Source organism: Bos indicus x Bos taurus, chromosome 13 (assembly GCF_003369695.1).
Source record: "Bos indicus x Bos taurus breed Angus x Brahman F1 hybrid chromosome 13, Bos_hybrid_MaternalHap_v2.0, whole genome shotgun sequence".
NCBI lineage: Eukaryota > Metazoa > Chordata > Mammalia > Artiodactyla > Bovidae > Bos > Bos indicus x Bos taurus.
In genome coordinates this window covers 16,008,358-16,031,939 of record NC_040088.1, presented here as the reverse complement: position 1 = coordinate 16,031,939, position 23,582 = coordinate 16,008,358, and the positions used below count along the sequence as shown (strand labels likewise).

Here is a 23,582-nt window from a genome sequence, read left to right as displayed (position 1 = left end):
AGGGTCAGCAGCCTACACTGTGAGGCAGGCTGGGGAAATGATAAGTAATAGAATAAGGCCCTGGAGGCAATTAGGTCAAGAAAATCTGTGATTGTATCTAGAAAAGGGGTCCTTCTGGTAAGATAGGAGAGAAGAGAGGCTTGGTTTAGGTTCAGAGACATTTAGAGGTGGAAAGAACGGAAATTGAAGCTGCTTATGTAAATTTTAGTTCTTAGAAATGATATAGGGAAGTAAGGATGCTTCTTAAAATTGCGGGCAGCCCAGCTAGATTAAGTAGTATCATCTGTAGTGAAGTTATTTAACTCACTCTGCTGACTTCAAAAGTTCTTGGTATCCAGAGGCATAAATAAAAAAATCTGAGTGATATGGAGATTGGCCAGGTGAATAGAAGCATAAGGAATAACATAGCCATTTTATATGCTTAGAAGAGGGTATTAAGGTGTCAGATTTGGGGGTTTAGTTTTGGTTGGGATATAGATGAAGCCAGAAGCCTTGGAGAAATAGAGGGGTTGTTTACCCCACAGTGTTGGTAAAGGGAGAATGGGTATACAGGTGAGCTGTAAGAAAGGAATTTCAAAATTGAAGCTCTTGAAAGTACAGCACATTTGAAGTACAGAGTTTGTCATGAATGGCCAGAGTTGTGAAGGTTGAGGAAGTTGTAGGAATGTAGGCCAGGCTATTCACCAAAGAGGATGAAATTTTAAATAGGATAGATCAGAAGGAAAGCAGAGGTAACTCCCAAGAGTATAGCAGCTAATCCATGCAGTTGTGGACTTCAAAGAATGAGGAGATCCTTGCAGGACAAAGATGGACAGGGGTCTGGAAGAAGAGGGAAAATGATGTGGAAGATGGAGGGGACATGGCAGAGAATGGCAACTCTGCCCCCTTTCTTGCCAGTGTAAAGGGAAGCAGAGACAGAATGGTTTCACTTATAGCGAGGAGATAAAGGAGCAATTTTTGAAGCTATAGGAACATTCTTGGGGTTTTATTTTAACTTTAAAACATTTTTGCTTGGTTTATGCGTATTTGCTCTTGGTTGTATTGAATTGAAGCTCAGTGTTGATCACTGAAAATTATCTTCTGTTTTGTTGCTTGCAGCCTTATTTTCATTTAAAAATTAAGATTAATCCTGATACAATAATTCCCCCAAAATGAAATGTTCGGTTTATTTCAGTTAGAAGAGAGACATGAAAAATTAAGGAATGGCATGGCCCAGCAGATCGCTTATGAAATACACCTTGAGCAACAAAGTGAGGAGGAATTGCAGAAGAGAAGTTTTCCTGATCCAGTTACAGATTGTAAGCCCCCACCCCCTGCCCAGGAATTCCAAACAGCACGTCTTTTCCTTTCACACTTCGGATTTTTGTCTTTAGAAGCATTGAAGGTAATTTTCATAAACTTCTATGAGTAAATATATTCATAAATTAACATTCAACTAATGATAGCTAAAGCATTTTTGTGAAGATGGAGAATTAAAAAAACAGAAACTATTTAAAATCTTACCTTTCATACAAGGAAATAAAATTCTGTGATGCTGCAGCCTACAATATGAGCTCCAAGACAGTTTTCCCATGAATGTATTCAGAGTTCTGTTGTGAGAGCTGCTTTGATAGTATATCCACCTCTGACTTTTCCTAGGTGCTGTAGAACTCATATTACATATATTAATGACATCTATAAGCAGTTAGAAAAAGAATGTTAAAACTTTTCCCTGGTAAAGGTTATGACTGAAAGTATGGGCTACAGTTGACTGCTCTTTCATGCACTTTTGAAAAGGAACGAGTGTAAACACTTGTTAGGTTGTGCAGTTTCTGGGATCAGACTGTCTTGGTTTATGTCCTGGCATCACTGCTTACCAGCTGTGTGATCTTGGGAAAGTCACCCAGCTTCTGAGCCTTAGTTCCTCATGTCTGAGATAGGGCTGATAAGGGTGTTGTCTCACTGTGGTTGTGTCAGGCGTGTCATGTAGTGCATAGAACAGTCAGCCAGCCTGTGACGTAAATGTTGCCATTATTCTTAATTTCATTAAAACAGTTTTACTAGGAAAGTGGTAGCATCTGTATTTCACATACATAGAAACAGGGCCCCAAAAATGTGAAATAGCTTCCATGTATGTTAATTTAGAATTTGTACTAAGCCTATTTGTTTTGAAAAACCCAACTGAAGATTGCCAGGCAAGAAGTCACTTATTGCACAAGTTGCCCCCTGCCTTACTCTCTAGCAGCTACTTGGCTAAAGGCCATTTAACTTTTAAGAAAAGTAGAGGGGAACATTGCTGTCTTGAGTTTGGATTTTGGCATGTAGATGAAAAATATTTTATGTTGTAGAAAATTGCTGTAGAAAAGTGGTGGAGAGTAAAAAATAAAAACTCTTAAAATGCAGAAGAAAAGAACAGAAAGAGGAAATAATGAGAAATGCAGTGGTAAATGTGAAAAGAAAGGAACAAAGATACAATCTTACAGATGATTAGTGATATTCCTGGTGGAGAAAATTGGACAGAGTAGAAGCAGTACATAAAAACATTCTAGAAGGAAATGATTGCATGCTATGGACTGAATGGAGACAAGACAAATCTCTGAGATTGCAGTTTCCTTTCATGTTATCTACTGTAGTTGAAATGTTTAATCTTTCAAGAAAATAATTCCTATACTTTCTCACCTGGGTCAGAACATAGGGAAAGTCAGAAAGTAGCCTGATTTATTTTATGAATCTAAGCGTACCTCTAATAACTTAAACCTGACAGAACACCCATGCAAAAGTATATACAAAAGTATTAAGGAGAATACTAATAAAACTGAATTCAGCAGCACGTTAAACAAATTAACTTCTACAACCAAGTAAAGTTTATCTTAGGAACGCAGGAGAGTCAGTTATGGGTAAATATTAGTAAAGTTATTAAGAAAATAATTTGATTCTGTTAGCAGATCAGTCAATACAACAGTCAATATTCAGTCTGATTTTTAAAAAATGAATAAACAGCCAAAAACTTCACCAGGGCCAATAATGTAGATCTGTGTAAATGGCAGCCCATTTAGGAAACAAGGTGGAGAATGAGGAAATGTTAAAAAAAAAATGTGTAGGGAGATTCCCCCAGTGAGTAACATCTTACCTAACTATAGTATAATATCAAAACCAGGAAGGTCAATGAAATACTAAAAGAAACTAAGTAAGAGGGAAAAAACCATTGGAAAGGAAAAGACAGTTCCCAGGTAATATGATTTCTAATTAGACAGCCATGGCATCATTGACTCAGTGGACATGAGTTTAAACAAATTCCACGGATTCTCCACGGTGACCGTTGATCTTGAATCATGTCTGGACGTGGCAAACAAGGCGGCAAGGCTCGCGCCAAGGCCAGGACTCGCTCTTCGCGGGCAGGACTCCAGTTCCCCGTGGGTCGAGTGCACCGCCTTCTCCGCAAGGGTAACTACGCCGAGCGGGTCGGGGCCGGGGCCCCGGTGTACCTGGCGGCGGTGCTGGAGTACCTGACGGCCGAGATCCTGGAGCTGGCGGGCAACGCGGCCCGGGACAACAAGAAGACGCGCATTATCCCGCGTCACCTGCAGCTGGCCATCCGCAACGACGAGGAGCTCAACAAGCTGCTGGGCAAAGTCACCATCGCTCAGGGTGGTGTCCTGCCCAACATCCAGGCGGTGCTGCTGCCCAAGAAGACTGAGAGCCACCATAACGCGAAAGGCAAATAGAAGTCTGGATTACTTCACAGCAGTTTAGGTCTCAATCAAACCAAAGGCTCTTTTCAGAGCCAAAAAAATAAAAAATAAAAAAAAATAAACAAACTCCACGAGATAGTGAAGGACAGGGAAGCCTGGCGTGCTGCAGTTCATGGGGTCACAAAGAGTCGGACCTGACTGAGCTACTGAATGACAAGAAGAAGGAGAATCAGTAGAGTGTTTAAAGTAAATGAAAGTTAAGATCGCCACATATGAAGTACAAATATTAATGACTATAGCTGTTAATATCCAGTTAGAAATACAATGCAAAATAGCTCAGTTACAACTGTGATATTGATAAAAGTTATCCTAACAAACTTTATTAGGAAAAACACAGACCTAGAGGAAAGAACTTTAAGAAGTTATTAAGAGATATAAAGTACATATGTGTTATGTTCCTGAATTAGAAGATCATCCAGAGAACAAGCTGATGAGGTAGCTTTAAAAAAAAAAAAAGAACCAGGAGCCCGTGTCCTATAAGATGTGTTGTAGCGCACTGCCAGACTGTGGTTCCTTCTCCACGATTTCAGAGTGAAAAATGAAAAGCAGAACGTTTTTTGTATGTTTGTAGAAAATTCATTTAGTGGAAAAATCTGACCTGAATTGACACAAGGCTATTTGTAGTCTTTTTTCATTGTGTTAATACTCTTCTGTTTGACTGCAGAAATAGTGGTGTCTTTAAAGACAGGGTGTTGCCTCAGCCCTTGTTTGGAGTAGGAAAAGAGTAATCCTTGCCATCTCTGAGGGATGCTTTCCTGAAAAATACCAAGGATGATACAACCTGCTGGTCAAGATCAAGATCTCAAAGAAGATAAGGGATCAGGGGGAAAGCAAAATAAGAAATGCATAAAAAGTAATAGACTATTTTTTAAAGCAGTTAGGTTTGCAGAACAGCCGAGTAGAAAGTGTAGAGGGTTTCCATATAACCTCTCTTCCTCCACACATGTATTTTCTCCTAACATCTTGCATTGTTGTGACATAATTTGTAACAATTGACGAACCAGTATCAGATGGATTATTAACTGAACTCTATAGTTTACATTAGTGTTCACTCTGTATTGTACGGTTCTGTGGGTTTTGGCAAATATGAAATCACATACGTCCACCATTATAACACTATAGAGAAGAGTTTCACTGCCCTAAAGTCCACTGTAGTCTTCCTAGTCATCCCTCCCCTTCTCTGGAAATTCCCCCAACTCCTGACAACTACTGATCTTTTGCTGTCTCCACAGTTTTGCCTTTTACAAAATGTCATATAGTTGGAATCATATAGTATGTACTCTCTTCAGATTGGCTTCTTTCACTTAGCAGTTTGCATTTCAGGATCCTCCATGTCTTTCTGTGACTTGATAGCTCACTTCTTATTATCATTGAATAATATTCCATTGGGTGGATTTACCACAGTTTACTTACAGAGAGACTCCTTGGTTGCTTCCAAGTTTGGGCAGTTATGAATGAAGCTGTTGTAAACATTTGTGTGCAGGTTTTTGAGTAGATGTTTTTAATTCATACGGGAAAATACCAAGTTATGCAGTTGCTGTCCTGTGTGGTAAGATTATGCTTAGCTTTGCAAGAAGTTGCCAAACTGTCTTCCAGCACGGCTATACCATTTTCCATTTCCACCAGCAATTAATAAGAATAAAATACGTACTAAATTTTTCTAGAAAGTTTGGTTATTACAGAGAAAATTGGATTTTAAATTAAATACATAGTATGATCTCAACCGTCTTTAACAAAAAAAGGCAAAAGAACTGGAAGGAAGTACACAAGAATGTTAAATAGTTTCTGTAGTTTGGGATTATGGTTCTGCTTATTCCTGTCACTTTTTAATTTTTTTTACTTAATGTTTATTAAACCATGAGCAAGTATTGCTTTTATAATTAGAATAGCGCAAAGAGATGATACCTTCTCCTTTCTTCCTTTGGCGGTAGGAACCTGCAAACAGTCGTCTACCTCCTCACCTTATTGCACTTGACTCCACGATACCTGGATTTTTTGATGACATTGGGTATCTGGATCTCTTGCCATGTCGTCCCTTTGATACGGTTTTTATTTTCTATATGAAGCCAGGCCAGAAAACAAACCAGGAGGTAAGATTTCTGGATTTGGGGGGTAATTTTTTATGCTGTAAATTGAAAAAAATTTTCATGGTGGAAGGTGAGTTATTCTTGATTTTTAAAGATTTCTTGTGAATCATTAACTCAGAAACTGAGTTAATGAAAACTATGATGCCTAGAGCCTCGAGTCTTTTGACTCTCAATGAAAGATGTAGAGAAGAGCTAGAGCATGTCTTTCTTACCTTAAGGAATTCAGATTCCTAAGACACAGGAAACTAAAATAACAAAAGTTAACCATGAAAAGCTAAAGTTAGGCTTTACTGCCCAGCAACAACTGTTTACTGACCATCTTCCCTGTGGCTCCCTTAATATGCCCAAGTGTAGAAGTGATAACACCCTTTCCTCTTGAGGAACTCACTTTCCAGGTAATTTCACAAGGAAATAATTTTAGTCAAGGCATGCACAGTAGGAGAAGAACATCTGAAATAAAGTAAAGGATAAAAACAATAAGTAAAACACAGTTGGATACATGTAACAAAGAGACTAGGAGAAGGATGAAGACAACTATAAGATAGGTGAGAACAGAAAACCGAGAACAAATGTCAGGAGATCAAGTGTCTATCAGAGATAAGTGGTTGAAACATGGATTGGACAGGTAGTTACCAACTGTGACTAAGAGAGGACCAAAGGAAGATGTGTAAAATATAGAATGTATTCACATGTATAGAGTGCTATGACTGTATTATCTTGGAGTTTCACTATAATCATTGTAAGACTATTAGTTAAGTAGATTAAATACACTTACAGAAATGTACCAGAATTACAAAATGTTTATACTAGAAGCATATTTCAGATTATTGGCAGACTACTAGAAAAGGAGAAAATTCTTCTCATTTCATGTTAGTGATTCAGTAAATACTTACCAAGTGTCTGCTGTCAGGTGCTTGGGTTATAGTGGTAAACAAGATATACAAGGTTTCTGGACTTCTGGAACTACTGTGTAGAGGGAAAGACAGATGATTAAACACACAACCATTGATAAAGTGTGCTGATAGGAACATGTTATAGGAGCCATACCATGAAAACCTAACCTGGTTTGAAGAAGACTTCCTGGAATAAAAGACTTTTAAGCTAAGGTATCAGGTATACATTGGAAGTAGGTTAAAAAGTAGAAGTGGGTTGTCACTAATCAAGAAACAGCATGTGCAAAGGCCCTGGAGATGAGAGAGAATTTCATTTTCATAAAATTCATTATTGGTTCCAATTTGTTTAGAGCTTGGGAGGCTACCAGTAGCCAGAGATGAGACTGGTAGACTCAAGTTTTTTGGAAGATCTTCAGTAGAAGTGGATTAAATGCAGAGGGTGGGGATCTGTTTTGAAGGAAGTCTAATGCATGGTTCATATGAGAGTAGTGGGGCCATTTTCCTCCTACGTATAGAAGAAGACACAAACCCTTGAGGTAATTCTTACACCAGTTGAGTTTCCTTAGCTTTTTAGGGACCAAGGGTGACTAGAAAACGATAAGATTTTCCCAGAGGCCTCCTTTAGAATGGCTGAGTCCTGCCTTCCCTAGCCCCATAGGGAGGATTTAGATGAATTTCCAGCTGCCAGTCAGTGGCCTGCAAGTTGAATTTAACTTACTTATTGTATCTTGGCTACATTTTAAAATTGTTTAAAAGTCTCACCTCTGAATAAAATAATTAACTGGGAGAAAACAAAAACTGGCTGTCAGATCAGTTTCCTGGCACTTAAAAGAATATGAAGGGATATGGGAAACTAAATAGGTACACTTCTGAAAAGAAGTGTTTAAGAGATGAGGCCTGGCAACGATGCCCACTAGATTGAGAAGTATCTGATGTAACCACATATTTTGACTTCATTAGGTTAGCATTGTATGAACTACATCAGTAATCTGTGGGCTGGCTACATTAAAAGTTACTTGGGAGACCTCTTGAAAGTAGTAATTCCAGGATCTTAGCTCTGCTAATCTGATACAGAAGTTCTGGAGTAGGCTAAGAAAATTTCATGTTTAAGAAATTCCCCAGGTGATTTTGATACACTACCTCTCTCCCCATTTCATTTTTAATTTGTAGAGGATTTCTCATTTTCCTTCTTCTAGCATTGGACTTTGAACAGCAGCAGTGTTGCTGTTTTGAGCCAAGTAATTCCTTGTTGAGGGAGCTGTTCTATAAAAATAGGACATGTAGCAGCATCTTTGGCCTCTGCTCACTAGATCCCAGCAGTGCCCCACCAGTTGTGATGTCAAAAATGTTTCCAAAAAAAAAAAAATGTTTCCAGACATTGCCAGATGTCTGCTGGAGAGCAGAATCCACCTGATGAGAACCACTGTTTTAAAACAGGGGACTTTTCTTTCTGGGGCCCAGAAATTAAATTTGGTACCTGGTAAAGAGGAGAGAGCCTTCATTTTTATCTGGGATGGTTGTATTCTCTTCTTTGAACCCAGAGAAGAATGTTTTCCCACTCACTTATTAATTATAGCTAGTCATTATTGAATTTTTAACAAGTTATACTTTTTATAGCATTTGTCAAGACTTGTAAGTAAATAATCACATACCTATGTGAAGGCAGGGACCTAGTGTTTTTTATTTACTTTTAGTAAGCATGTCTGGCTCAGTAATTATTTTGCTAGGGAGAGAGTTAAAGGATTTTCTTGCTTTATCTCACTTGATCTTCACAGCCATCATTATTACTCACTTTATAGATGAAGAAACTGAAATAGTGGGGTTTCAGAAACTGAAACTTGCCCAAAGCCCAGCCAGGATTTGAACCCGGATCTATATAACCCAGAAGCATGCATATTTAACTACAGTCATATGTATAGTTCTCAGTTTATTCTCAGCTTGGACTTGATTTATCAGACACTTTGAAGAGAATTTTTATGAAGATACTTTGATACGCTCTTTTGTTTCCTTCACTATAGTTGATGATTGGTATGTATTTCAGATTTTAAAGAACGTGGAGTCTTCCAGAAATGTTCAGCCACATTTCCTAGAATTTTTGCTCTCCCTTGGCTGGTCAGTAGATGTGGGCAAACACCCTGGGTGGACTGGGCATGTTTCCACCAGTTGGTCTATTAACAGTTGCAATGATGGTGAAGGACCTGAACAAGGTAAATCTCATATGGTCATTTGTTTTTTCTTGTTACTCTTGACTTTTCTCCTTTAATATGAATTTGTAGTCTTATGAAAGAAAAAAAAACAAAAAAAACAAGCAGAGGTATGGAATGGAGAAGTCTTTTTCCTCTCATCCTCACCGGAGATCACTTAATAATTGTATCATCTTCCAAACATTTTCTGTTAATATGAGGAAAAATTATGTATGTATATATATAAACATGTATGTTATATACATACATTATGACAACTAATATTAAGTTAATGGCTTACTTATCATAAAGTTGGTAAGTTTTTTATAGTGGGAGTGAACAAATTCCATTTTCTATAACAGTATTATAATAAATTTAGATTATAGCAAACAGTAGTTTCCTAACAAGTATACTTTGTCTAATATAGTTTTTCTACTAGCAGGTATGTTTTTTAGACTTTGTGGCTATCATTTAAGGTTACGCTGTTAGGATATTATATAATAACCTTTGTAGTAAACAGCTGACTGAGAGATTCAGACACATCAATGCAAATCCTCCTGAGGAACTGTAATCAGGATAGCAAGTATAAGTTTAATCTTAAGGCCTTTGCCCTACCTGGCTGGAGCTTTCTGTTCCAAGGGCTCTTGAAATCACTGGAAAGTTAATAATACCTCTCCAAAGTGGGGAATGCCTGTGTATAGTGCTTTGAATTAGCAGAGTTCCTCTGTCAGTGAGATTATACTCTTAATTTCCCATTAAATACCATTGTGACTTGTGACATAGTTTTCTCCTGCTTTCAACCAAGGTTGAATCAAAGTATATGAGAATGTACTCTAATTTCAATTGCCACATAACCTTTAATACTTACCCTTGAGTGTATTTATCAACTAAATTCCCACAAGTAGAATTGATCAAAGATTTGCACATTTTTCAAGTTGATAAATGTATAAATGTATCACTTGGATGCTTAAGGTTGCAAGTAACAGAAAACCTGACCCAAACTGGGCTAGATTTTGAAGGTCATTTATCGCCTCATATAACTGAAAATCCCAGAGATTAGTGTACAGTTTTGTTGCCATTTGATCAGCACTCCTGCTCTATTTCTCTGCAGTTTTCTTTTAGCTCTGTTTTCCGTGTGTTGGTTTTGTCCCATCCTGGCTTTCCTCACACTGCAAAAAGGCCATTCCAGGCTAAAACCATTCACATACCACACTAGTCTAAAGAGGAGAGGTTAGCTGGGTCTCACCTTCTCCCAAAGCCAGAAATGCACAGTGTTTAGACCACCATGAGCCATTGCTGTGGCAAGAGAGGTGGAATGGCCCTGAGAGAGAGATGTGAACGAGGAGGCGGGTAGAATGAGTGTGTTGGGGCAGTAACCACAGTGTCTGCTATGGTAGACACAATGCCCGCCCAACATCTAAACCAGGAGCCAGCACCTACAGCCCATACCTGTTTTTGTAAGTAAAGTTTATTGGCACTCAGCCACACTTGTTCATGTATTATCTGACTGCTTTCACACTACAATGGCAGACTTAAGTAGTCATGGCAGAGACCATATGACACGCAAAGCTTCATTTACTATCTGATCCTTTGCAGAAAAAGTTTGCTAGACTCTGGTCTAAACTTTGTTTGCCACCTCCTCACCAAATTAGGTGTCTTCTGATCTGTTAGGTGAGGAGTTTTCTATTTTTAATTATGATTGAGTTTCAGCATCTCATATTTTTATTTCTTAGCCGAGAACTACTTGTTTATTTCCTCTTCCCAATTTCTTTTCAGGTTGTTGGTCTTTTACGTATTACTTGTAGGGCATTGTGTTCATTTTAATGGAGAACTATACCAGCTCTCGAGTGTTATTTTGGTTAATTCTATCTTGCTGACTTAGAGCAGATACTGTGATTAAAGCTGCCTGTACATTTTCGTATTATATCACTGATCACTGGAGAAAATGACACAAAAGCAAAGCTGAAGAGCAGCAGAGAGACCAGGGACAGCAATGCCTGCGAGCAAGTGTACACACATGCAGACATCTGCCCCACCTCCCTTCAGAGGAACTGGGTGGTCTCTCTTTTAATTACTGTTACCTCTTCCAAAAAGACTATTCCCTGAATCCGCCTGATTCACATGAACTAAGGTCCTGCTAATCAGAAGTGATCTGATTTAGTTTCAGCAACTGTGAAATTAAGATTTTATGGTTTAAAGTTAGTGTTAAGCCATTTAATGAACATTTATAGTTTATTCTTCCTACACATTATTTATGTTGGAAATGTACCTTCTATTTATTATCACTTCTTATTAACTGCTACAGTTAAATTTCAGGTAGCAGGGTGATACTGGTTTTCCCCGCTTTTCAGAGCACTGATGTAGCGTTTCTCATTCATAGATGAAGTGATTTCCTCTGAAGACGTTGGGGCTAGCATTTTCAACGGACAGAAGAAGGTGCTGTATTATGCTGATGCCCTTACGGAAATAGCTTTTGTGGTTCCTTCTCCTGTGGAGTCCTTAAGTAAGAGAATTTTTTTTATGGTGCTGGGTTTTTTTGTATGGAACAATTTTGTATTCACTGGTTTGTGCAGTATTACTGCACTGGGAGAGATTCTGAAGTCATCTAAGACATTCTTAAGCTTTGAAGACATGATAGCTTTTAGATTATGCAGAGGTATGCGGTGTTAGTTCCTCTTAACTAAAGGAAGGTAGTGAAATACTAGAAGAGTGACCCTCTAATAATAATTTTTAAATAGCAAAGGAGATCCACTTTGACCCATTTTTTTAACTTTCTTTAATGTGATTAATTGGACTTCCCAGGTGGCTCAGTGGTAAGGAATTCACCTCCCAATGCAGGAGACGCAGTTTTGATCCTTGGGCCGGGAAGATCCCCTGGAGAAGGAAATGGCTACCCACTCCAGAATCCTTGCCTGGAAAATCCCATGGACAGAGGAGCCTGGCGGGCTAATGGGGTCTCAAAAGAGTTGGACATGACTTAGCGACTAAACAACAACAACAAATCTGATTAGTTTAACTGATACATAGAAGCCCTGTTTTTCAGTTTATTCATTTCTCTCTCTAATGAGTGAACCCCCACCTGCTTCCCTCTTTCCATGTGAGGGCCTTTGTTTGGAACCCCAGAGAATCCTGCAGTTGGAGGCTCTCATGGTGGTAACTGCCTGGTCTTCTAACACCGAGGTGGAGAAATTCCAACCTGGAAAAGGTGGCCATCAAGCATGTTCTTCTCAAGGATCAGGAGTGATCATTACTTCTCAGTCTGAATTCTTAGTCTTATTTTGCCTTGAACCTTTGCTTCTTGCAAATTAAGTACATTACTTTGTGCCTGACCAGACAGGAGATGGAAAACTTCACCTTTTCCATGAGACCATCTATCGGATGGGATGCTGCACATCATGCTTTCACATTTCGCATTGCTAGGCTAATGACTTTTCCTGTACCCTGCTTTGGCCGCCTCTTAACCTTTGTACTTGGACCCTTGATTTTGCACTTGAGGTTCCGCCCTTTCTCTTCTCTGGGGCCAGTTGTGTCCCTGGTAGGAGGGCCCTTCCATGGTCTAGGTCAATGTCTGAGCAGCTGTTTGCCTTCATGTCAAGGCTGTGATCTCCTGCCTTAATTCCAAAAGCCAGGCCCCAACCATCCTCTGTGGACTGAGTCCATCCCTGATGTCTCTGGCCCAGCTTATTTGCACCAATTCAGTCGAGCTGGAGCCAGCAAATTATGGCACACAGGCCAAATTCAAAACACTAAGAATGTTTTTTGCATTTTTAAAGGGTTGTAAATAAAATAAAGAAGAATATGCAGTAAAGACCTATATAGCCAGCAAGCAAAGCCTGAAATATTTATTACTTGATCCTTTACAGAAAAGGTTTGCCAACCCTTGCTCTATAAGCAATGCTTTGCTTAAGTAATTTAAGTTGTACTGTTAACATAGCTAGTTTAATAAACACGTTTGCTCTAACGAAGTAGTAGATATTTTATTTATATATATTTTTCTTTACCCTATAGCTGATTCATTGGAAAGTAACATCTCAGACCAAGATAGTGATTCAAATATGGATCTTATGCCAGGAATTCTGAAACAGCCATCCCTCACACTTGAGCTTTTCCCTAATCACACAGACAATCTTAATTCCTCACAGAGGGTAAGTCACTTTGTTGATTAATCTCCAGAAATTTGTAGTGAAATGGAGGTAATTAGGTAATTACAGAATCACACCTGAAAAGCTTTTAACTTTAACCCAAAAAATAATTATATCTGTACTAATTCATTAGGATCTTAATTTTTTTAAATCAAATTTTCATGATTTTCTTCTTTTCAGCTTGCAACAGATGATTCACTCTAATTCCATCCTTGTTGCTTTTCTCTATTTAGTCATTTCGGTTCCATGCTTGGTTCTTTCACCCATTCCTTCTCAAGTATAGGTTATTATTTGGTCCCTGAAATATCCACCAGAGGTACAATAGTATGTATTTTATAGCATTAATCATGCAAAATTCAACTTCAGTCTGACAACACACATGATAGCATTTTGAAGAATAATCCAGTGTATGAATAACTGCACTGAGTGAGGTGGCACAGCGGCTACTGCAAGAAGAGCATGTTGGTTTCACACTTTTTTCTGACCTTATCAGTGGATGTTACGTCATTGTCTTTGTTCTCCCCTCGTGTTATCTCCTAATCCTTACTGGAAAATGATCAAGTCGTAATTAGCAAGAGTATAGGATCAGTTTACAGATGTAAGACACTTGATATAGAATAAATAATAAAGATGAAAGAAGTGTTGTGCAAACTTGTCTGAAACCCTTCTTCCATTGTAAAGAATTTTAATTTGGACCTCTCTACACTTAAAATTATTTTTAATATGAGTATTTGCTTAAAAGAATATGGGAGGGGTTTCACCTTTACAATTGATTTAGGAAAAAAAGTTAGCTTGTATAAAACTCTCTGAAGTAGACTGATTTTGAAAATCACAAGTTGCTCCATTTAAAAAAGATTTCACAGAATACAGTTTGGAGAAGAGCAAGATCGGCAAAGCACCATGTTTTTATTTACCACATACTTTGCAGACTACTCACAAACTAAGGGAAAAAAAATTTGTATTATTATCTCAGTAGACAGAGGAAAAGCAGTTGACAAGAATTCAACACTGAAAAGATCCCCAGGCGGAGCAATGATGTTACTCTGATGGAAAAAGCATACTGCCTTCTATTCACAGAGATAGACTCGATCCTCTTAAGTCCTCATTAAGACATAGTATGCAAATTTTGTTTTTATTAATGTCAATTATAATTGTTCAGTATTGCTTATCTTTTTTTTATTTGACTATTTTAGACTTTCATTGCCTTGTTCTAGTTTGAGACTTGATAAACAGAGAAACCAAAGAAGGGCTTTTTTTGCAAATGTATTTTGTACTGTTTTCCAGAAGTGACTTCACATGACCTGATCCTTATGTCACTGGGTAGCTTGATGAATGTATGATGGTAGTTTTATTAAGCCAGTTTTTTTTATCACCCTCTTCCGCTTTTCTCTGCCTCATACAGCTCAGTCCCAGTTCCAGAATGAAGAAGCTGCCTCAGGGTCGCCCTGTGCCTCCCCTCGGACCCGAGACAAGAGTTTCTGTAGTCTGGGTGGAACGCTATGATGATATAGGTATTGTGCAAGGACTTTGTCCATAAACAAGATTTTGGTAGGATGACAGTGACTTGCTGAATGTCTAAAAGGAGTGGCAGCATAGGCCCTATATGGTGGCCAAGAGCTGGGACTGGAGTTCAGGAAGCCTGGGTTTCATTACACCTTAGGTGACTAATCTGTTAAATGAGTGACCCAGCACTTATTTCATAGTCATGAAGATTTGATGGATACAGAGCCTTCAGGTCTTCTTGGTATGGCAGATACTGGTTTCTGGCCACTTGGTCCCACTTCATGTGGCTCCCAGTCACCCCAGGACCTCTGGGAAGGGGAAGGGAGTTCACCTTCCTCACCCTCTTTCCACAGTCTTGTTTCCACAGTAAAGATTAATTGGTCCTTAGGGATTCCGCTATGAATATGTTTCTCATGATTTTTATGTAAGCTGCATAAGAACATTAGAAATGTGGATTTACCCTAGAATCTCGTTCAGCTCAGAGTTCATAGGAAAGTGTAATGGTTGCTTTCTAACACTTCTAAAGCTCTTTCTAAGCCCTCCAGGACTATAGATTACATTCTTTAAAAACTCTGCTTTAGATGAACTTTTCTAAAATATGCCTTGAGGGATTTTTTTTTTTTTTTTTGTGAGGAATATTTAGGACTACATGTTTTAGGAGAGCAAAGTCCATATATTTGTTGTCTGCTACGTAAAGAGTTTAGGAAATTGAGTTTTCTTGAAGGGAGATATTGAATGTAATGCCATGATTTTCTTCCAGAAAACTTTCCCCTCTCAGACCTGATGACAGAAATCAGTACTGGTGTGGAAACTACTGCAAACAGTAGCACTTCTCTGAGGTACTCCCTTACGTGGCTTGAAGTTTATCAATATTGACTTTAAGCATAGAGAAAGCTATTTTTTATAATATGGTGGTTCTAGTTTAATTAAGAAATAATGACTTTAATGAAACAAAAGGGATGAAGACAGTAAGAAGTAAATATAATTATGGAGAAAGAATAAAAAAAGTTTGTAGATAAATGCACAAGGTGATCAAATTAGCAAGGATTTTTAAATGGCATAATTAATTGCTGTTGTACCTTTATCTGAGGCAAAAAGAAAGATGGAAAAGTGGAGACAATTAAGTATTAATGAAGAGTGATAATAGAGTAGCAATATTAGATGGAAATAATGGAGTTTAACTGGTCAAAACATTTGGATAGATAGCAGTTAAAGTATCCTCATCCCATGAGCTATTTAATGGAAAAATATTTCTAAGTAAAACAGGATACTAACTTTATTATAATATTAAGATTTTTATTTTAGCTGCTCATGCACAAAAATGGATTAAAAACAGAATAGTAAAAATGTGTCTGTGTAGGCTTTATCATCTCAAAGCTTTTTGCTTGTCTTGTCTTTTGTTTAAACAAATACTTTATATCAAGCTTAACTTGATATTTTAGCTTTGATAAATAAATAATAAACAAATAATATTTAAATAAATAATTTAAATATTTTAAATTATTTTAATATATATTTATATATTTAATATATAAAATTTTTATATAATATATATTTTATATTAAATATATAATATATAATATAACAAATATATATTCTATATTTATATATATAATATATAGTTTATATAAATATATCTTTAAAATTATTAAATATGTTAAATATATATTAAATATAATAAATATTTAATATTTACATAAATTATTTTAGCTTTGATAAATAATAAATAAATAAATTCCTTCTATTTTCCCTGTTCTGATTTATATTGCATATAAAATGAATTTAATCTAACATTAGAAAGGTGGTTTATTTTAACATTCAGTTCAGTTCAGTCTCAGTTGTGTCCGACTCTGCGACCCCATGAATCGCAGCATGCCAGGCCTCCCTGTCCATCACTGTCTCCCAGAGTTCACTCAGATTCACGTCCATCGAGTCAGTGATGCCATCCAGCCATCTCATCCTGTCATCCCCTTTTCCTCCTGCCCCCAATCCCTCCCAGCATCAGAGTCTTTTCCAGTGAGTCAACTCTTCGCATGAGGTAGCCAAAGTACTGGAGTTTCAGCTTTAACATCATTCCTTCCAAAGAACACCAAGGGCTAATCTTCTTTAGAATGGACTGGTTGGATCTCCTTGCAGTCCAAGGGACTCTCAAGAGTCTTCTCCAACACCACAGTTCAAAAGCATCAATTCTTCGGAGGTCATCTTTCTTCACAGTCCAACTCACATCCATACGTGACCACTGAAAAAACCATAGCCTTAAATTTCCAGAATATGACAAATGATTCCTAAAATTTCTGTTTTTTATGCCAAAGTATGTTAATGCAAACTGCAGATTTTCTAACATTCTGAATACATCAGTATGCACCTCTGAAAATTAATACTTTTCAAATGTATAAAAATAACGTTATCAGTAGTAAAGTTAGTCATAATTTCTTAATTTCATTTGGTAGCCAGTTCATATTCAAATTTCTCCATTTCCCCTAAAATAGTCTTTGCAGCTGGTTTGTTTAAACCAGCACGCATTTCAGCCTTGTGTCCGGTACTCATTCCTTCAGTCTCTTTTAATACAGAACAGTCCTGTTTTTCTAACTCCTTTTTAACCTTCTTTTTTGACACTGACTTGCTAAAGAGACCAAAATAGATTTCATGAGGTAAACTTTACTTGAACTAGTTTAGAAGAGCACTTTTAAGTGTCTTGTGCTGTTTTTTTTTGTTGTTGTTGTTTTAAACTTTTTAGGTCAGATGTGCTATAATATGTTTGAACTGTAAATTTTGTATTTTACTAGTAGTTTAGCAAAGTTTAGAGTTTGTCTTGGGGACAGAATTAGTATAGGATTTATTTTTATTAGATGTCTTGAAAAATTGACTCCCTGTTGCTTTGGCCAAAATCACTTTAGAAAGAAGGCTCATTGTGTTGCAAAACAAAAACAAACCAAAACCCTGACAAATAGCATCAAAGAGTTACATGGGTATGTCCAGATGCATTGGCATATCCCCAACACATGTGTCATTCAGTCTCCTATGGGTGTGGTTGCTTGCCTTGGCACCTGTTGCCTGTTCAGGGGCTTTGAGGGCTTGGGCTGTGTCAAGATTCAGCCGTTTTTCACCTCTGCTGAGGAGGACACCTGCAACTGCCGCAGACTAAGGTGCTCCCAACCTCCTTCCCCAGCCCCTAAAAAAGTTACATCAGGGATTCCCTTAGTGGGCCTATACTACATTCTCACTTGCTCTGAGGTGCTAGTCTTGAACATGGTAGAATTCCCTGCCCTCTGGCCAGCTCTATTTTTGTTCCCTGCAAGGAGGAGGAACTAAGTGAAAGTCCCGCAGCTGGCTGCTAGATTGGTTATTCCCCACGATGTATTTTTCTGGCCTTTCCTTCCACCCTGTGTCCCCAGTGGTTTTCTAAGCACAATTTTAGGCCCTTTTTTTGGTCAGCTTCAAAAATCTAACCCGAGTGATGGACATGTAGGGCCAGATGTTGGTGGGGGGGCTTCCACATGGCCTCCCAGGAAGAAGAGTTCTGAGCAGACTGATCACTTGGCTCATCTAAACACGGCCTGGCAGTATTTCCCTTGGTATTCTTGTATCACACATGGGGGACTAGGATTACAGCTCTTGAATATCTGGAGTAAAAGGAGTGTTCTTTTCTTTTCTTAAGATCTACTGCTCTTGAAAAAGAAGTTCCTGTCATCTTCATCCACCCTTTAAACACTGGATTATTCCGGATAAAAATTCAAGGAGCCACTGGAAAATTTAACATGGTCATCCCTCTCGTGGACGGGATGATTGTCAGTAGGCGAGCGCTCGGTAAGCCTCATATGTAGCTGAAGGATTGAAGTTTCTTTCTTTCTTTTCTTTTTATTTAACATTTTTATGAACCAGAAAGAAGTAGAAATAAGGAAATGTTAATATTACTTAATAGGTCCCACATGTAGAAAATCCTCTGGCTCTTATTTGTAAGAGGAAGCATGTTTTGTTCTGTTTTGAAGTTGTGCTTCAATCTAGTAAGTACGAGAAGAACTGTAATTCACAAACTTCCAATATTGGAAAATGAATATAGTTTGTTTGTAATCCAGGGCAGGAAATGGGTTGTCAGGCTAGAGTTTGATTCTGTTTTTCTTCCTCATTGTGTTTCTTTTGACAGTTTTATCTTACTTTCTTCTGACAGTTTTTATCTGTCTCTGTGAGGAGTTTTGTAAATGGAATAAGATAGTTTGAGTTTGCCAAAAATAGTTCACTTGAATACTTACAGTTCACCTAGCTACCTGTTTATTCACATTGATTTGAATGAAAACCTTCTGTCTTCAAGGTTTTCTGGTGAGGCAGACTGTAATTAATATTTGTAGAAGAAAGAGACTGGAGAGTGACTCCTACAGCCCACCACACGTCCGCCGGAAACAGAAGATCACTGACATTGTCAACAAGTACCGGAACAAACAGTTGGAGCCAGAGTTTTACACTTCACTTTTTCAGGAGGTTGGACTCAAAAACTGCAGTTCTTAGACCACTGTCTGTCTAGGACTATTGAACTCTAGTTTGGGGCTATAATATCAAAGCAAAGCAATTTGATAGGCGATCACTGTAAAAATAAATCACTCCCCAAGAGCTTACTGTTTAATCACCAGAATAGAAGAGACACATTATAAACCCATTTGAGAGAAGACTTTTTGGCTTTCTAGTGAAATGGGCTCCCAGACACAATCATATTCCTGCTGGTAATGATGATACACATTTTAGCCATAAACTTTTCTTTCAGAAGTGACAATTTTACTTACAAGCCTTTTGAGGAGAAAGGCTTTTATGCATCACAGTTAACATGTGCATTGGTAGTTTCAAATTTGCAAATTAGAAGTTGAAGATAGTTTTATACCTCACTTTTTAGGAGGTTGTGTTCAAAATTAAAATCTGTCTCAGAATCATCCAGGACATTTAAAGACTCATGTTGCTAGCATGGAGGAGAAGGAAGGAAATCTCAACTTTCTGCTCACTCGTAGGTCCATTTGTCATCCATCTGTCATCCAACAATCGTACTGACAGAAAGGAACAGAAGTGTTTTTGCTCAGTCTGATATTAAAATATTTCATAGTTTCTCTCCAGATTTCAAAAAGTTATTCTCATCACTGCAAAGGTCTGTCTGAAGGCCTCAGTTTCTGGGCAGCCCAGGAACAGATCTGAAATGGAGGCATGGCCTGGTCCTTTAACGGGGATACAGATGGAGTTTGTGGAGTTAAAAGTCAGAAGTGACACCTCCCCCCTCTTCATTATTGTCTAGCTCCGAGACAAAATGACAGGTTAACCGTTTGTAATTCCTTGGTAATTTCTTGGTTAAATATTAAGAAATATAAATTCATAGCACAGGTTTAAACATTGTTTGGTTTCATCCCTTGTCTCTTATTTCAGGACCAAGCAGGAAACTGCAGTAGTTTATGAAGGATTCTAATTTGGGGTTCAGGAAATAGCCTCTCAACGCTCCTAATTCAGATCTCTCTCAGAGAGCTACTGGATTTCATCATAATTGACAAACATTAGTGACCGCCCCCTGGGGTGGCTGCTTTTAGAAACAGCTGTTGTCATATTTTCTGGACTTTGCCAGCTGAAGGCATGACAAATCCCTGCCCAGGTTTTTTAAATACTTCTGTTACCTCGCTGCTACTTTTCTGCCAGGGATAAATGTTTTGAGGTGGCCAGACCCAGAACATCCTTACAAGGATTCCTGTTACAGTGCTAGAGTGTACACTGCTCATTCTCCTATTCTTATGTTTATTAAGAAGAACATAAGAATATTTATGTTATTTTCTTTTTTATTAAGGTTATTTTGTGCTAAGAAGATAAGTGACATTTAAAAGTCCAAAGAGGAATGATCACAGTTGTGTAAGGGGTGATTTCCTACTTGAACTCTGATGTCAGTAGATTCTGTAGGTCAGGACTATAGTGGGCTGTTTGGTTCAATGTTTTGGTAGTTTACTTAGAGGACAGGGGATAGTATAGGACCTAACTCCCAGTGCAGATATTTCTATTCCAGAAGTATATATTGATATCTAGGAGCAAGAAATGTGGGCATAGCAGCTCTCCAAGTTTGCCTCACCTTTTTTCTTCATGTTTGTTTTAAGCTCAGGTAAAGGTAACCTCCTCCTTCTATGACTCCAGTTTCCATTCAGGGTATAACATTTGATTTTCTTTTTAATCTGGGCAATAAATTGATGTTCCCAGATGGTAGCAATGGGGGAGGGGGATGTATGATTAGTAAGTTCTACTCTTAAATTAGTAGCCCAGCTACTAAGCTATAGAGTGAGATTTAACAACTTTCATGGAAATTCCAGATTGACATTTCTTGGGGAAAAAATGGGCCCTTCTTTCTAATAGGTGTGGGCAAAGAAGGCTATAAATTAATGTGCAACTTGTAACATTCCAGAAGCTAAAAATAGCTGATGTAGGTATGCATCCACAGTGTGACCCTTGAGATGACACTTTGACCTTTGGCATAGTGCTCCTGTCAGGAAAACGTACTGTGGTTGTTCGTGTTAGTGGCGGGCTTCATGATGCTTCAGTTTGCTCTAATTTCTCACAGCTCTTTGTAATTCTAATGGCTTTGATAAGTCAGTGAACAACTGTGTTGAGTACAGTTATGATCTGGAAGACTCTGTGGTCTTCCAGGGAAGACAGGATGGATTCAGGGCTGTGCTGCTCCCAGAGGCATGAAACCCCAGTATATACAGCACAGAATACAGGGTATGCACACCTCGTCAGGTGCTGGCTCCTTCTGCTCAAAATCACATCTACCTAAAAAGGGAGTGTGGTGAGGACCCTTAGACCTTTCACTAGTGTGGGTGTGAGTTTCATGGTCACTGAGATCTCTCAACTGCCTTTGTAAAAATCACTTTGAGTAGAATAATGCCAGAGGGGCATATTTAGTCCCAAGAATAACCTTTAATAGTCCACTTGATGTTTGCTAACAGAGGTTCAGAACCTTTGGGGGGTCTTTGGCTTGAACAGTTCGGTTGCTGCTGTAACAGGTGAATGAGGGCATGGATGAATGTTGCATTTGGTGACAGGGAATGTATTACCCAAGGGACAGAGGCAGGTAGCCCCTCGTAGTCCCTTCTCACATTTGAGGGGAAGGGGCTTTCTCCCCGTCTGCCTGAGAGCACCAAGGACAGTGAGGAGTGCTTTTGCGTTTTCCTGTTCAGCCAGCTCTCTTTTTGTCCAGTGCTTCCTCCTAAGACCCCCTCCTATCCATTGGCCCTTTGACTGGAATCGTTACCTGGTGGGTTGACCCCCACTCCCTTCCTGACAATATATACACAACACGCATGCACGCTATCCTCCATTTCCAAGTCCTCAGCTCCCCTGAGGCAGCCCTTTGGACTCATTTATAAAACAAAATAGGTCTTTGGGCCAGTTACGTCAGTTCCCTACAGTTGCACATGTGAGGCCTTCATGAGTGGTTACTTCCTGTATACACTGAGGAAACATTTGTCGAGTTCTGCAGAGTGATTTTTAGAGAAGCAGAGTCTTCAAGAGTACTTAACTTGCATTGGAAGGTAGAACTTTACCCAAAGAAAGTGGAAGCCAGCCTTGCTCAAAGACATGTTTCGCACTGGACAGTAAAAAAAGTGTATCAGAGGTAATTTGACACTCCTGCTGGTTGTTCTTCATTCAGCATTTTAAAACCTGTTCTGGTTATATTTTTCCAAAAAAGAATTGGTTTATATGTTTACATAAAGCGGTAAGTTGTGTTAGATGGTCTGTTTTAGGGATTTCCATGACAACCTCTTGTCCCGAGATGGAGAGATTGGAGGTAATTCACCCATTTAACGTGGAATCAAACCGTGGGTTCTCAGCAGCAGAAGAAGCCATGTACTGTATAGTGTTTTTCTCAGAATATCAACTCATGTTTTTTCAGATGCTTTTCTTTTTTTAACGGTGAGGGAAAGGTATAATTTGGGATTCCACAGTGCCTTGCATACAGTAGGCGCCCAATAAATATTTGTTGAAGCAAACCAAGTTTCCCAAGTCCTTGTCTCTTGCAGTGACCAAGAACATCTTTCTCCTCTGAAGGGCTTGGCAGTTGTGGCTAAAAAAATAAACAGTATCATTATTTGCTTGAAATCATATACACAATTTGTATGAATTTTGGTATGTTGCCAAGACATGATCTTTTTCTTATTGTATTTTCTGTAAATATTTCTGGCACTGAACTGTAAAGTAAAGGCAAAATGTAAATACGAAGGTGTCCCGTGTACCCTCGCCTCCTGTGTTTCCTCTTCGTCGGTTAGGGAAGAAGGCCCAGAGGCTTGTTTGTATTTATGCAGACCCTTTGTCCAGAAGAAACCATGGAATATTGAATGTAATACATTTAGTCAATTAAATTTTAAGGAGATTCTTATCTAACAATGTCACGTGTGCTTTTGGTTTGACTCTTGCATAGATGTTCTTCAGAATTTACATCAGGCTTTTACCCTGGTTTTGTAGATTATCATGAAATTCTCAAAATCTGAAAATTTTTATTTACTTTCGTTTTTTTAATTGGAGGATAATTGCTTTACAGGGTTGTGTTTCTGCTGTACAACCATGCGAATCAGCTGTATATATACATATATATCCCCTCCCACTTAAGCCTCCCTCCCTACCTCCCCCCAGCGCACCCTCTAGGTCATCGCAAAGCACCGAGCTGAGCTCCCTGTGCTGTACAGCGGCTTCCACTCACCATTTATTCAACACATGGTGGTGTATACAAAGTCAGTGCTACTCTCTCAGTTCACTCCCCTCTTCTCCTTCCCCTGCTGAATCCACAAGTCTGTTCTTCACATCTGCGTCTCTGTTCCTACCCTGCAAATAGGTTCATCCATACCATTTTTCTAGACTTCATAAAATTTTTTAAAATTAAAAGTACTTGTCCTTTTATGCTGAAAGGATGTCATGTAACTAAAGCACTGCCGTCAAAAGGCCCACCTGACAGAGGCTAGCAGTTGCCGAGGGGCTAGCTCTCTCTCTGTGTCTTGAGAACCAGAAATGCCAGCTGTGCTCCCTGCCTGCAGAAGAT

General features: G+C 38.6%; 2 protein-coding genes across 8 annotated transcripts in view; both read left to right on the top strand.

Annotated features, from left to right (window-relative positions):
• The window catches only part of RALGAPB (Ral GTPase activating protein non-catalytic beta subunit), a 93,401-nt gene extending 70,468 nt beyond the window's left edge, over window positions 1-22,933 (top strand). For all 7 annotated transcript variants that reach the window (XM_027558557.1, XM_027558554.1, XM_027558552.1 and 4 more), the window contains 9 exons: window positions 1,175-1,384; window positions 5,663-5,821; window positions 8,753-8,918; window positions 11,275-11,397; window positions 12,903-13,039; window positions 14,439-14,547; window positions 15,300-15,378; window positions 18,198-18,346; window positions 18,849-22,933. In XM_027558557.1, the coding sequence (XP_027414358.1) occupies window positions 1,175-1,384; window positions 5,663-5,821; window positions 8,753-8,918; window positions 11,275-11,397; window positions 12,903-13,039; window positions 14,439-14,547; window positions 15,300-15,378; window positions 18,198-18,346; window positions 18,849-19,042 (1,326 nt within the window). In that variant the 3' untranslated portion in view covers window positions 19,043-22,933. The remainder of the gene's footprint in view (window positions 1-1,174; window positions 1,385-5,662; window positions 5,822-8,752; window positions 8,919-11,274; window positions 11,398-12,902; window positions 13,040-14,438; window positions 14,548-15,299; window positions 15,379-18,197; window positions 18,347-18,848) is intronic.
• On the top strand, window positions 1,440-4,202 carry LOC113903035 (histone H2A type 1-like). Its single transcript, XM_027558562.1, has one exon. The coding sequence runs from the start codon at window positions 3,312-3,314 to the stop codon at window positions 3,702-3,704; it is 393 nt and encodes a 130-aa protein (XP_027414363.1). The 5' UTR covers window positions 1,440-3,311; the 3' UTR covers window positions 3,705-4,202.
• Window positions 22,934-23,582: the final 649 nt, after the last annotated feature.

What these genes read in the sequence shown, in the direction of transcription:
- LOC113903035 (XM_027558562.1), top strand. Translation starts at nt 3,312, where the DNA reads ATGTCTGGACGTGGCAAACAAGGCGGCAAGGCTCGCGCCAAGGCCAGG.